We start from the raw sequence: 13,002 nt of genomic DNA on the forward strand, positions 1-13,002 counted from the left end.
CAACTCCAATGCCTTGTTCAATGCAATAATTTTACTGTACTCACTTACTTGTTGTAGTTACTATATTTCACCTAATTATTCACACGATTTCACGGTCTGTGAAAAAAAAACTTGCTCAAGTTTAGCAATATCCAAAAGTCTTACATTATGGTTTTACTGAACAACGGCACGACAATTAAATTCAACAAACTCTTAAGCTTTATATTCTGTAATTATAATTTGTTTAGTTGGTTCTATAAATGTAAGAGAATAATCCATCTTTCTTATACTGCATTTTCTAGGTGGATTTAGTGTCCTTTTATTAGCCATAAAATGTAATTTCAATTACGGAACATTAACAATCACACGCCAAAGTGATTACCCGTGTCTCTGCTAGTAATTCAGTGATGGAGGAGCTGGACCGTGGAATGTAATCTTAGCATCCATCCACTTGGTGTGGATCAGCCTCTCCAGTGGCGTGGCCACGATGTCCTGATTTTGAGTGTTCCCACTGTTGTTGCCGCTCGAGGCTGAGCTGTTTTGCCTCTGCAACATTGCTTCGGGATCTTCATGAGTCCTCGTGTCGACTGTCATGGAGAGATGACACGCGGCACAGGTGTAGTAGTGCAACTCGAAGCGCTTCTCAGCATGGTAGTTCCTCAAGAGTTCTCTGTTGGAATTGAACACCACACCGTAGTGACCACAACAGCTGGTCACCCATATTGGAATAGCGGGTGTCTTCAGACGAGAGCCTGGTTGGCGAGAAGATGCCTGGACTGCCTCATTTTCACCTTCCCAGACAATCAACCCAATGCTTGATCTCTGCAGAATTCCGAATTGAGGAAGTGCCTATTGTGCGGGACAATACAATGGCGTAATTAGAAGGTTTATATTTTGATAAATTGACCGTTCAGATTGGCGCCCACAAGGAAATCCATTAAATTTACATCAATAAGCCAATATGACTGTTATTAAATTGTAACCTCCCGTCTTATCATTGTAATTAATGGCCTTTAAGGAGTCAGTTGGGCCATAACATGTCTACTTTGCGAAATTAGCATAAATCACACTATGTCCTTCGAATCCTACATATGTGCACTTGAATGTGCACTAGATAAATTGTCCGAAATCTAAGCTTAATCACAAGGTAATTCAATAATAGCAAAGCTCACATAGTGGTCCTCATCGCCGACATACACGACTCCGTTGTGCAAATATGGAGTGGCTCTTCCGGTCAAGAGCAGAGTCACCACATTGAGTGATCCCTCCTCGTGGGGTCCCATCAGATGAGCTCCTTTGGGAGCATCCAAGTCTGTCTTAATTCTGAAAACACAACAATTTATTACACCATCTCGTTTATGTATGTTGCTATCGTTGTTATTTAATTCCTGCATTATTCATACTTGGGTGTTGTTCTGGTAATGACTGCACTATAGAGGAAAAGTAGAGCTCCAGGTCCCGGATCTTCAAGAAACTATAAAGAGACGCTATGCAATTTTCTCGTGCTCCCGAAAATTCAACAAGAGATGAAACTTACGAAGAATAAGTAGCGCTTGATAAATATTTGCAAATCCTCCAAATTGGTAAACTCAAAGAGATACAATTTCTCGGTGACTGAATCCTGAAAATATGTGTGACTGTGCGGTATGTGGGGAATTTCACCTGGCAACACGACCTTCACTAAAGCTTTTTCACCAATCATCCACAAAACAGTGGATATGGAGCGCCTGAAAGGATATAAAATGTATTCATCGAGAGATGTCCGAAATATATTCCAGCGAATTACAACTCAATGCGATGCCCTATAAAATATTTGTATTCTACAAATATGCTCTCCAGAGAGCACTCAAAACTTTAGGAATATCTCTTACCAGAGCGCTTCGTGCTGTTGAGCTTCGGACGGCTTCAGGAGTCTGGGTTTCATGTGCAATAAAAATTTTTTTTTTATGTAGCTCCCGAAAGTGGAAATGAAAGTTGGACACAGAAATGATACTCACACGTCCAAAGGGAGAGATTTCTCATTGTTCCTGCTATCAAAGAGAAAATATTTTATGATGAACGCCTGCACCACTGACTGAAGTCCTCGCGTTGCATTCCTCGGACATCGCAAGCCATACGGCAGTTCCTGATTTGGTTGGCCGAATATCAGTCCTACATGATGTACATAAATGTGCGGAAATTGATTCAATGTAGCTCCACTTTCAGTGCATGTGCCGTCTATTTCGGCATTTACTGCTCACCCGTCCTTGTCCATTCACCCCGAGGAGGGGCTGCTGCCGATCCGAAGACCGTCTGACGCAAGTCCTTCCGGAAATTGGGTAAGAAAATTAAAAGTTTCACCCGGAGTCCTTACTTAGAGATATGTTGAATAGAAGCAGTTAGATTTTATAAAATTATGCATAACATATGTAAATTAAGTGGGTTACGAGGAAGGAAATAAGATTTTATACAGGATTTGAGTGCTGAAGATATGTAAAATGATTTTTAAATTGAATATTCACACTTCATATATTTTCGTATACATTCAGTGAGCATTCTAGACAGAGACACGTATGTGCGTTCATACATTATGTACACAAAAGTATTTATTAATTTCATATTAATTTCACAAATTGTATTAGCTTTGCCGGTAGGTAAACTCTCCTGTGCTTATTTAGGCTTTTCACGGTTAAAGTATTTATTTATTTTTTGCCATATGTGCTATATATCTTCCTTAACAAATTAATCATACACGCACATTTCGTCATTCATTAATAATTCCATGGTGAAAACAACACTTCACATCTTATTCCATATTTCACTGTGATAATGAGGGAAATACGTGTAATTGTGTAGACATGATTTGACGCATAAATTTTCCCTTTTGGCTGGAAGATTCTTTATGACAAAGTGTCGTCACGAGTAATGATTAAGACGCAATTATGGAGGCAAAAATGTTGATTTAAGTCACTGAATTAGGAACAATAATTACATAGCTGGTGTTCTGAATAAAATTAGGCTTCCTGAGTAAATTGGGATGAAATGGATGAAATTGAGAAAGGAAACTTTTTGATGAGCGATGAATTATACATGAGTCGTGATTTTCATATAATATTCATTTTGGGGATCATAAAAAGCGGATAAATACACCATTCCGGAAGATGTTTTGTCACATATTCACATAATAATGTGCTTGGTGAGTGAGATGATGACGGTTGCAGAGGCGGAAAGGGGTAGAATAGTCAATTAAGAGCCCTCGAATGTGCGGCTTTTCATTATCCACTGACATTTGCATATATGGTAATTTTAAGGAGAGAAATGTGGAAAGGATGTGCTGGACAAAGAGCCCATCTTGAGGGAATCCTTAATCACTCACAATTGCCTGTTCCAGGGTAATGGGAGTCCCGCCCGTCAGTTTGATTCGAGTCACCATGTTCGAATGCCTCCCAGGATACGCACTGATCCACCGCCGGAAGCTACCTCTTATTTATACTAAGGACAGAGAGACACTACGGGGCCCTCTTTGGCCCATTCGATACTGATTGCTGGCGAATAGTAATAATAATAGAGCAAGGAGACGCAAATGTGCATCGGTGTGCGCCATCAGTGGTGATACTGTTTGAGCTTTTTAGAGCTTTCGCGTGTCGACTTGAGTGTTTGTTTGGCGCTAGCATAAAAGTTGGCAAATCAGATCGATTTTGATTGCACGGTAGCAGCATTGGAGGTTCAATTTATAACGCTTACACACACCATCAATGGATTTATACCTTTGCAGTGAGGAACCCTACACCATCAGCCATTCACTCAATCACCTCGCAAATAAGCTTTTATTTGAGGGATCCGAAAAACTGAGTCACAAATCAATTTCTATATAAATATTGACATCATAAAAGGGAATATGCTAATTCCTCCGATTCACCCTGGAGATATGTGAGCACATAAACCATCATATAAAATGAGAAATGCTCCAGCAAAATTTGAGCTTTCTCATTCAATTTCGCAGAATATTCATTACACCTCATGCGGATTTATGAACGAAGAACAAACTTTAAATTAAAATATTGCTCTAGGTGTTTGCACCCTCTCGAATATTTCGTGAGGAAAATTCATAACAGTTTTTTTCAATAACCGAAACAGTAAAATGAAATTTTCTTAAATAATACCCATCGCCCAGGATAGGTGGCAAACACGCGAGTTGGCGTCAAAATATAGAGAGTACAAGTGGTTCCACTGACTTGAATGAGTGACAGGAGAAGGCTGAAAGAGGTGATTTGAGCGAAATCGACAGGTGAACTTGCACACGTTCGAGTGGATATGAAGTATGAGGGATGGTTCCAAGTGCGGGTAACTTGGCGGGTAATGGGCAGTGTGAGCTGAAACGTCTGACAGTTTACTCTCTCTTTCTCTCTCTAAAGGGATATATGAAAATTTATACTTCTCCCAAATTTCCCCACATTGAGCGCGAATGCAGACGTTGCTTGATTTCATAATAATATCGCCGCCTTTTAAAGTATCCGCGGCTCCCACATCAAATGTGGATGACTTGTTCCCTCACACGTGCATATTTTACAGCATATTTGCTCTTGAACAAAGTAGGACAGCGGAAAATCATCCACCCTTCAGCACGGCTGAAAATACACTCAATGTGACACTCTTTTCCATATTTTTCAGCTCAATTTCTGCCACACTCAGAGTGTATTTGTTTTTTTTTATCGAAAGACAGTGGAAAAGCAATCCTCGAAACTGTTGTGAGCAATTTATTGCCTTTAAATAAATCTCGTGCAATACCTTAGGGCGCGATATAAAATAAAAGGTCTTTATTTCAAGAGTGAGAGTTAATAAATCCACCGCATCGATTGGTGATTCATAAGGCTTTTCACGCGAAAGTTTCGTGCACTTAACAATATTGTGCAATGATGGAAATTAGATTTCTGTCACAAACTTGATGTATCGCAAGAGATAGCAAAAAAAACTTTTCTCATTTACTGCAAATTGGAGCTCTCTTCATAGTTTATTGTTAAAAAACTGACGGAAGTTTTTGTAGAAAAAAAATGTCTGTTTCGTGTTTCATCTCGACTAATGTTTCATTCTGTGGAAATAGAATTCTTCAATCTGCATACAATTAGGCGCAAGCTTCTGTTCAAAAACTTTCTTCCAACTTCTGAGATCAAGTTTACAACTTTCAGAGGAAATTGCGACCGAGATTACAACACACTTTTCATAGATGTGCATTTATTTTCACTCTCTAAGCTCTCTGCGAGAAAACTGGGAAATTCAATATATTCTGTGATGAAGCGTTCTGAAGCGTTAGAGTTTTAAAACACTGCATTCTCCACGATCCAATCGATGTAGGAAGTCACGCGGGTGTAGACGCCGGGTCGGCCAGGTTGGCCGCATTGCACACCCCAAGAGACGACGCCGACGACGACCCAGCGGCGATTGGGGAGCATCACCATTAGAGGAGCTCCACTGTCTGATTGACAGGAATCCTTGCCATCCTGGCGGCCACCAGCGCACATGGATGAACTTTCAATGCGGTTAGCATAAGCGGCCACACAGTCAGACTGCTTCCAGATTGGCATGGAGACCTCCATAAGCACGTCAGACTGTGGCCCACCGAAGAATTGCGTGCCCCATCCTGAAATGGATTGCCAATCAATGCTCACATACATTGGCAGGTGCAGGAAAACCGTCATTCTCTCCGAGATCGAAACTTATTAGGGCCAAAGTTCAAAAAGCTGCCCTCCTTTCGCGCAGTGAGTTGTAAAGGAACTTGTTCATACCTGCCACTGCAGCATTGTGTCCTTCCCACGTTTCCCCAATTGGCGGCAAGCAAATGGGCCAAATGTAGGTATTGAAAAGGGTGGGCCTCTGGAGCTTCACGATGGCAATGTCGTTCTCATACCTATTCAATAATGAAAATAACTGATGAAATTTACTTCCCAATTACATTTAGAGCTCTCACTTACGTAATAGTATCATAGTCCTCGTGTTCGCGAATTTCTGCCACTCGAAAATCTCTCGCTCTTGTCTCATCTCGCTTGCTAAAGTCATACTCGCCGAGGCGCACGAAAAGCTCTTCTGCCTTCAGGCCGTCAGTGCAGTGGGCAGCCGTGAGTACGTGTCTGTCTGTGATGAGAGCTCCGCCGCCGAATGCTTTAGTGTATCCTCTGGTGAGCAGGGCTGCCATCCAAGGCCACTCGGTTGGATGGGCAGGACGTCCGCCACTTATCTTGGGAAACTGACCAGTAGACACCCCACACCCACGCTCCTCAGGTCGGTTGACAATCCTTCCCTCAGACGGCGGATCTACCGTGTCGCCAAAGCTCAGTCTGGTCACGTTCTCGACACAGCACACGCCAATGGAGCTGGAATTGTGCGACAATCAGACAATTACAGCGTCCGCCATCTCGCTACTCAAGAGTCACATACGTCTGTTCAATCACACACAAGTACCCCATCACCTCCCCAATATTCTGCTGGGTGTTGAAGGCAGTGCAGTGCCTGGAGTGCATGCAGCGACCCTTCCTGCCGTCCGGGGCAGTGCACACTTGGTAGCGCTGAAGAAGACTCTGCGTGCGAAAGTAGTTTGTCAATTTCGTCAGTGCTGTTCACATTAAGTGGAGGAAAAACTTGGGATCTTACAAATGTTCCCATCAGTAAGTCCAGTGAATTCAAATCCACGTCGCTCGTCTTATTTGGTGTCATGATTGAATTTCCCATAAACGGCGCTATTTATCAGAGAAGTTAACCATTAAGTTCAGTCTACAAAGCATTATAAAAAAGCTACTTTAACCTCTGCAATGCTTTATATATTACAAATATACGATAAGCTAATAGAATCGCATATCTACATTTCAGTAAAGTGTAATAAGCAAAAGCAGATAAAGCAAACTTGAACTTGCACTTCCGTCGAATACAAATTCACTGATTCATTAATTCAGTTGCACTTTCGTTTACTCTCTGGATAAAATCTGTCTCATCAGCAATGCAAATTGGGAGAAGTTTTCCCAGGTGTATTCTTGAGAGAATCAGTGTTTTAGAGATCAACAACATACCTTGTTCATTATTATTGAGTGGCACGCAGTGGACAATACTAATGAAGCAGATTAGAATTAGAATTGAGCGATAATTTCTCCAAATCATGTCTAAATACTTGTCCACACTTTCGGTAGCTCTAACACCATAATTCACACTGAGATGTTGAATTGAGATTCATTCACTCTCTCTCTTGATATTTTAATTCCAAATTCCTTCATGCAGTGTGAGAAGCGGAATTGAATTTTTTTTTCTCCCAAAATAAATTTTCCACACTAATGATTTTAAAGCTTCTGAGTGTTATGTCAAAAACATTAATGCTGTAGTCTCGGTGAGCCGCTGCGACTCCTAATCACTTTATTACTTCCCTTGTGTAAGTTTAGATAAGTTGAATGTTTCACTGTGTGTAAATTTGTGCTCTGATATAAAACCAAGTGAACATCCTATTGTTTTAGATGGATATGGAAGGCGCGTAGTGAAGAAATTATAAAAAAAAATCACTTAAGCGGGTAATGCCATGCCAACGGACGGTTTTATTCTGTAGCCGAGAGGGAAGGTACTGTCGCTATACTTTGCATGCATATACGGGTGGTATCTCATTAATTCCCATGGATAAGGTGAGATATATGCTGATCAGTCACCTATACCGGCTGTTTTGGCCTCAAATGTCAAGTTTCTGGGAACAACGTGACAGAGAGAAATTCCGAGAGAACTTCGGCGCGCTACAACTCAATTTGCCCAAAATTGGGCCAATGCTAATTATGTAACACAATCATTGAAGATGATGTTTCTGCGTGATACACCACTAGACAATCCCGCCTCTGAGGGTGGGCGAAAATAGTCAAATTTATTTTCTGCCTCATCGCACAAGCGCCTGAAATTCACGGCTCTTGCCAATGAATCACATAAAGTCTGCAATGGAATGTCGCTCAATGCTCATAAATTATCTATCTCACAGCATTCCATATGTGGCCGATTACTTCTTCATGAATTAACAATTAATTCAGCCGCCAAAATACTTTACGACACTCTCCAAATCTAGGTGTGTTCTTTGATGTGAATTGCATTGAAAGACGCCTCAAAGAATCCACCGCACAATAACTTGATACCGGGAAATCTTCTATATGAAGTTAAATTGCGTGTCTGGTATTGTTATACTTCCATTTCATAAATTATATTGGTGATTTGTACAGAGGTAGCAATTTTGTAATTACGTGCTAAGAGAGATTCAGCAGTAAATGGTAACATGCGAACAAATCACAAACGATTGTACACTTGAATTCCCAACATGATGATGTTTTTTGGGGGCATCGATAGTGGGACTAAGTGAAATATTTGTTTTCGGAGACCCTTCTGCCCTGTGTACATAGGGGACAACACTCTTGCAGGTAGAAAAGTAGCCAAAACAATGGGTAGAACTAACAACTCTTCCGTCCAAAAACTATGATGTTAACATCACACACAAAATACCATGGGCTTCTGAAAGATAAATCCACAAGGAACTACCCTACACTGTGACAAATCGTGAGTAAAAATGAAGACCGCGAAGTCATAGAAGAGTAGTTGCCAAAGAAGGGATAAAAACAATAGAACTTTGTGAATTAACTAGCAAAATCAATGGGTAAAAAACATAATTATATAAATGGTAAGAGAGTTGGTTGAAAATTTTGAAATCATTGAAACTGGGGAATTCCTCAAACACTATATCTCTCTCCTTCCCTATTTAAATGTACTTAATATCCTCCGCAATTTGCAAAGAGCCGACCTATAATAAAAAGACTTTACAACCTCCCTTAGGTAGAGGAAAATTTTGGAATAATTTGCAGACTGGAATTGCAGTGCGTTTTATGTCTAAATTGGAATTTAGGATGGGAAAGTCCCAGAGCAACTCATTTCCAGCTGTGCATGGCAAAGGCAGACGAAATCGAAGGTGTGTCTTCAGGAACAATGCAAGCTACACCCTGCATTTGTAGGGACTGAGGAGTATTTTGATTAATTCCCTATGCATGAAGACTTGCAGATTCACTTCGTGGAAGTCCATGACATGCAGTGATAATGCTTACAAATTGAAATTTCTACACTAATCGTCTATCATTGTGGCTTTTCTCGAACTCGAGAGGCGCTCGCATTTCGTGGAAGAGTTGCGTGAATTGTCGATTGCATGCTGTCTCTTAAAAGTAATGGATGTTATACGCAGTTTAAATGTATTGCTCTGTGGTTTTTTGACCACACGAAAATAATACACCTAGCTTATTGGTTAAGTGGTTTTTTCTTCTCCTTTTTTTTCAAGATAGAGCCCAGGGAACAGGGTGAGGATGGATGTATAGAGTCCCATTGTACGATACTAGAGATGAGCGGAGGGATGTGTTGGAAGAAGAAAGATCACTAGTAAAACCCCTCAGCCGAGTCGCAGGTATACAAATTGAAGACCCTGCGGTATTGAACACACTTTCGGGGCTCTATAGACTCTATCGACCATTTCGTGATGTCAAAATACTGTGATTGTGAAAGATACGAGGCCAGTAATTAAATTTATTGCTCCGAGCATTTGAACACTTTATCAATTTTCACACTCCGGCGAACTTTGTAGGGAATGGCTCGACATAGAGCCAATTTAGAAAGAGTCTAGAGGTGATCGTAAAAGAAATCATCCTCTGAGAGATTCCATCCACATCCAGACTCGTTGTCAAACAAGTTTTACGCATAATATTTAAAAATTGTAATTATCTCTCCGGTGCTATTTCTCATTCGTCATTTTTGTACTGCCTTCGTACGTCGATGAATTGAATGTGCGAGAGGACTTGAAAAGGAGGATTCTTGGAGTGTCTCAATGAAGCAGTTGGATAGCTTTTCAACCCTTTGCCACCCTCTCAATGCCCCTCTTCTGACTGAGAAATGCCGTGCTCTTGTATCAGAGTGTCAGTCGTAATTTGACAAAAGTGAGGCAATTTCTGTGAGCTCAAGTTTCCTTTCTGATTATGATGATGTACTCAAGCGCATTATTCATCAAAGTGTCTCGCCATGTCTTTTATCATCTCAGCTTCCTCTGCTGCCATCCATCCTCTGTGACAATCATGCAGTTTTATTATATGCAATACTTTTCGTTTAGTTACAGTGAAATCCGATATGAATAGAATATTTTCACTCCTTGCTAGGACTACACCGTGTCCCAGTCCGGCTGCTACATCGCGAGTATGTTTTGTTAGATAGATCGGGGCAAGGTGGCATTCGATGTGAAGAGACGTCTGGATTGACACATAGCGTCCCATCCTTCGCAATACTCCGCTGTCGACCATCATGACCAAACGGGGCGAGGCATTGTGTCAATTTATGATATGTAAGCAATTTTCAATACTTTGCTTGTCGATCTTTTTGTCATCTTATGGAGCAATCCATAAAAGAAAGGTTCAAGATGTTAGAGCTTCTGAGTAAGTAGAAATTGCCTGGCTAATTATATCTTCTTTGGATAATGATGAACATCCACTTTGACAAATGAGCTGTCTCTCTGGCTGTAAAATCTCTGCATAAACACACCTTTGTGCACAATTTCATGTATACATGAGATAGTCATTCAGTATGGCAATTCGCTCAAGTTGAAATCTCGCTCTGGCCAGCAAGGAAAGCACCACCGAGTGCCGGATGCCTCAACATCTTCCATAAACACATGAGTGGCTCTCCGCCGAGCTCAGACCTACGTTTCATCTTTCTCTCTCTTTGAATTCAGCATTAAGCATAAACACAAAACATAACCCACACAGTTTTAGCGCGATGCCGGCTGAATCGTGATTTCTCTCTACGCGCCATATTCGAGCCTCTTATGTAAACTGAAGCCAGCGTCTATATACCGCACGACTTGAGCTCATGTGCTTTGGCTTTAGTGTTCACTCCATGTTAAAGTGTGACGATTCAAAAGAAACCCAACACAAACGAAAACATATGCGGAGAAAAACTGGAAACCCAACTCTACGACGACTCTTGAGGTTCAAGCCTCAGTTCCTTGGACAGTTTGCCATTGGTTGCGAAGCATTACAAACGGTCGGACGTGCTTTTGCTGCGACTGCGCGGATCACTAAATCGAGGTGTTTTGCTTATTCCGATTTGTGTTTTGTGGACCAACTTGGAGCCAACGCTCATCAATTTTGGCCATTTCCGTGTGAATATCGGAGTTTCGACGGTCAATTGACTCTTTGAGAGTGTGAATGAGTGTCTCAATCAGTGAAATGTTATTTTTGGCGCGCAAAATCATTCTTGCCCAAGCAACTCACACTATCGCTTGAGGCCTTACCCCCATTGACTCTCTGGACCAGATGATGTCGTCAAATATCTCAAGTGGTGTTTACATTATAGGCAGATAGACTGGAAATTTATGTTGCGGATAATTCAAAATAATCACAGTTTTTTTCTGCCTGAACGTCTTTTTCTCACGACTAGGCAAAAGCATTGACCTTTCAACTGTATAACAATAAATTAATGATTATGGCGTGTGCATAAAGAAGTGTTGTAAAAAATATCTCTCGTGGAGCATTTAATCGGTTAATTGTGCAGATTGAGACGTTGTATTCGTGACATATTTCGCCATTTCCTATTTGTCACCACATGCAAATACAGATAGAAGAAACGCAGGGTGACCTTTAAACTTGAGTTTGTTTTGACTGAAAGTGAATAAATACCATTGGAATTTTTTCAAAGTGAGCTTTAGTGCGCTTTCGTGGAGAGGATTAAGCAAAAACGAGAACTCTAGCGTGTACAAGACAGTCTAATCCCGTGTCAGCGAACAAAAAAGTCATTTTCTCTATTTCTTCAAATGATCAACAAAGGCCAATCAAAATTTCTTTGAGAAAGCTACGAACAATATTTTTTGCTGTATTCTTCGTGATTTGCTGTTGCCTGTGTGTCCAACAAAATACCGTCAAGTTGAGTTGAACAGAGTGAGATTTGTCGGTGGCAAATATTGTCCACTTCATCCAATCTAGCGAACGATTGTTGTATAAAGGCTGAATGATTGTAAGAACAGTGATTACAAGTGACAACGGAGTAACTGTACAAGCTCTGGACTGAAAATCTCATCTTGATGCTATGACATATGCATTGGTTCATGGATTAGCAGCTGAGTGATAATATCAGGTGAGTCTCGCTATCCAACGAATCTACTAGAGTGGAAGAAAATCGGCGCCAATTCAGCTCCGACATGAAGAATGTAGCAGTTGAGCTATAATTGTAACCGCGGTGATGGTGTGCCGTAAATTCTCCTTGCCACATCACATATCCATTCATCTGGCTTGTGTTACATGTAATTGTTGACCTTTCAACTCTAGACATGTAATTTTCATTCTGAATAACTCTGACACAAATTTATTCTACAATTCATACCTTGAGCGTCTGGCTTACGGCCAGGAAATTGAAGCTTTCCATGGGAAAGTGTTCTTGGGAGGCATTTCAAGTGGAGACGACTGAAAAAATAATCTAATATCAGGAGTGATAAGTCTCAACAGTTAGTCAACCAAAGGTAAATAGAGTCTTATCGCAGGTACTAAATTTTTACTCTTATGTAATGCCAGAGAAAATTCCTAATCAGAATTTTTTTTTTATCAATTTGATGCGGTGTAGTATCTAATGTTTCGAGAAACGGTCTACATAAGCGAAGAACCAATAGCATAACACAAAGCTACTCAAAATTATAGGCAGGACAAACTGAAAAAAACACATCATCTCTTGAACGCATATGATTTCTCCAAAAACATTCAATTAGGTCTTCGTCCAATCTCCACGTCGTCGTTTCATCAGATAGTCGTCTGAGACTTTGAGGCAAATCAAACAAGAAAAGAAAACTGATAAAAAGCGCATTATATAAGGTGGTAGATTAGGCTCTAATTTATGTTGGAAATCATTAACCTATTTTACAGAGTTTGAAAATTGGATTTCAAATTAGTGGCTGGTACATCTAGCTAAGCATTTATGATTTTGAGCGTTTTTTACATAGTTTTATGTGCTTCTCGATTTATCTCC

At 40.6% G+C, this 13,002-nt stretch overlaps 3 protein-coding genes across 4 annotated transcripts in view; 1 reads left to right on the plus strand and 2 right to left on the minus strand.

Annotated features, from left to right (window-relative positions):
- Nucleotides 1–192: 192 nt before the first annotated feature.
- LOC132265521 (inactive ubiquitin carboxyl-terminal hydrolase MINDY-4B) lies at nt 193–3,495 on the minus strand. The gene is made up of 8 exons (XM_059766223.1): nt 3,335–3,495; nt 2,220–2,283; nt 1,977–2,130; nt 1,851–1,892; nt 1,517–1,706; nt 1,383–1,453; nt 1,152–1,302; nt 193–828 (listed from the first exon to the last, which is right to left on the minus strand). The coding sequence occupies exons 1-8, from the start codon at nt 3,389–3,391 to the stop codon at nt 373–375; spliced, it is 1,185 nt and encodes a 394-aa protein (XP_059622206.1). The 5' UTR covers nt 3,392–3,495; the 3' UTR covers nt 193–372.
- Nucleotides 3,496–5,189: 1,694 nt separating this feature from the next.
- Nucleotides 5,190–10,578, minus strand: LOC132260687 (venom protease-like). 2 transcript variants are annotated; one of them, XM_059758984.1, is made up of 6 exons: nt 10,531–10,578; nt 6,604–6,689; nt 6,391–6,530; nt 5,928–6,326; nt 5,742–5,863; nt 5,190–5,596 (listed from the first exon to the last, which is right to left on the minus strand). In XM_059758984.1, exons 1-6 carry the CDS (start codon nt 10,565–10,567, stop codon nt 5,274–5,276), a joined length of 1,107 nt encoding a protein of 368 aa, XP_059614967.1. In that variant the 5' UTR covers nt 10,568–10,578; the 3' UTR covers nt 5,190–5,273. The 2 variants fall into 2 exon arrangements, with proteins under 2 accessions (XP_059614967.1, XP_059614957.1); XM_059758974.1 differs by lacking the exon at nt 10,531–10,578 and adding an exon at nt 7,017–7,214.
- A 489-nt stretch (nt 10,579–11,067) lies between these two features.
- Nucleotides 11,068–13,002, plus strand: part of LOC132260357 (semaphorin-5B) — a 44,091-nt gene continuing 42,156 nt past the window's right edge. The window contains exon 1 of the mRNA XM_059758454.1: nt 11,068–12,120. The gene's annotated coding sequence lies outside the window, so the exon portion shown is untranslated. The remainder of the gene's footprint in view (nt 12,121–13,002) is intronic.

This window comes from Phlebotomus argentipes, unplaced genomic scaffold (genome assembly GCF_947086385.1).
Source record: "Phlebotomus argentipes unplaced genomic scaffold, Phlebotomus argentipes genome assembly contig_6, whole genome shotgun sequence".
NCBI classification, from domain to species: domain Eukaryota; kingdom Metazoa; phylum Arthropoda; class Insecta; order Diptera; family Psychodidae; genus Phlebotomus; species Phlebotomus argentipes.

Excerpts from the sequence above, each read along its gene's own strand:
- LOC132265521 (XM_059766223.1), bottom strand. The coding sequence starts at position 3,391 with ATGGTGACTCGAATCAAACTGACGGGCGGGACTCCCATTACCCTGGAA. Across the intron at positions 1,893-1,976 it reads AAATCTCTCCCTTTGGACGT|ACTCCTGAAGCCGTCCGAAG; the intron begins GTGAGTATCATT and ends CATGAAACCCAG. Across the intron at positions 1,707-1,850 it reads CAACAGCACGAAGCGCTCTG|GCGCTCCATATCCACTGTTT; the intron begins GTAAGAGATATT and ends ATATCCTTTCAG.
- LOC132260687 (XM_059758974.1), bottom strand. The coding sequence starts at position 7,104 with ATGATTTGGAGAAATTATCGCTCAATTCTAATTCTAATCTGCTTCATT. Across the intron at positions 6,690-7,016 it reads ACTCAATAATAATGAACAAG|CGCCGTTTATGGGAAATTCA; the intron begins GTATGTTGTTGA and ends TCTGATAAATAG. Across the intron at positions 6,327-6,390 it reads TTGTGTGTGATTGAACAGAC|CTCCATTGGCGTGTGCTGTG; the intron begins GTATGTGACTCT and ends GCACAATTCCAG.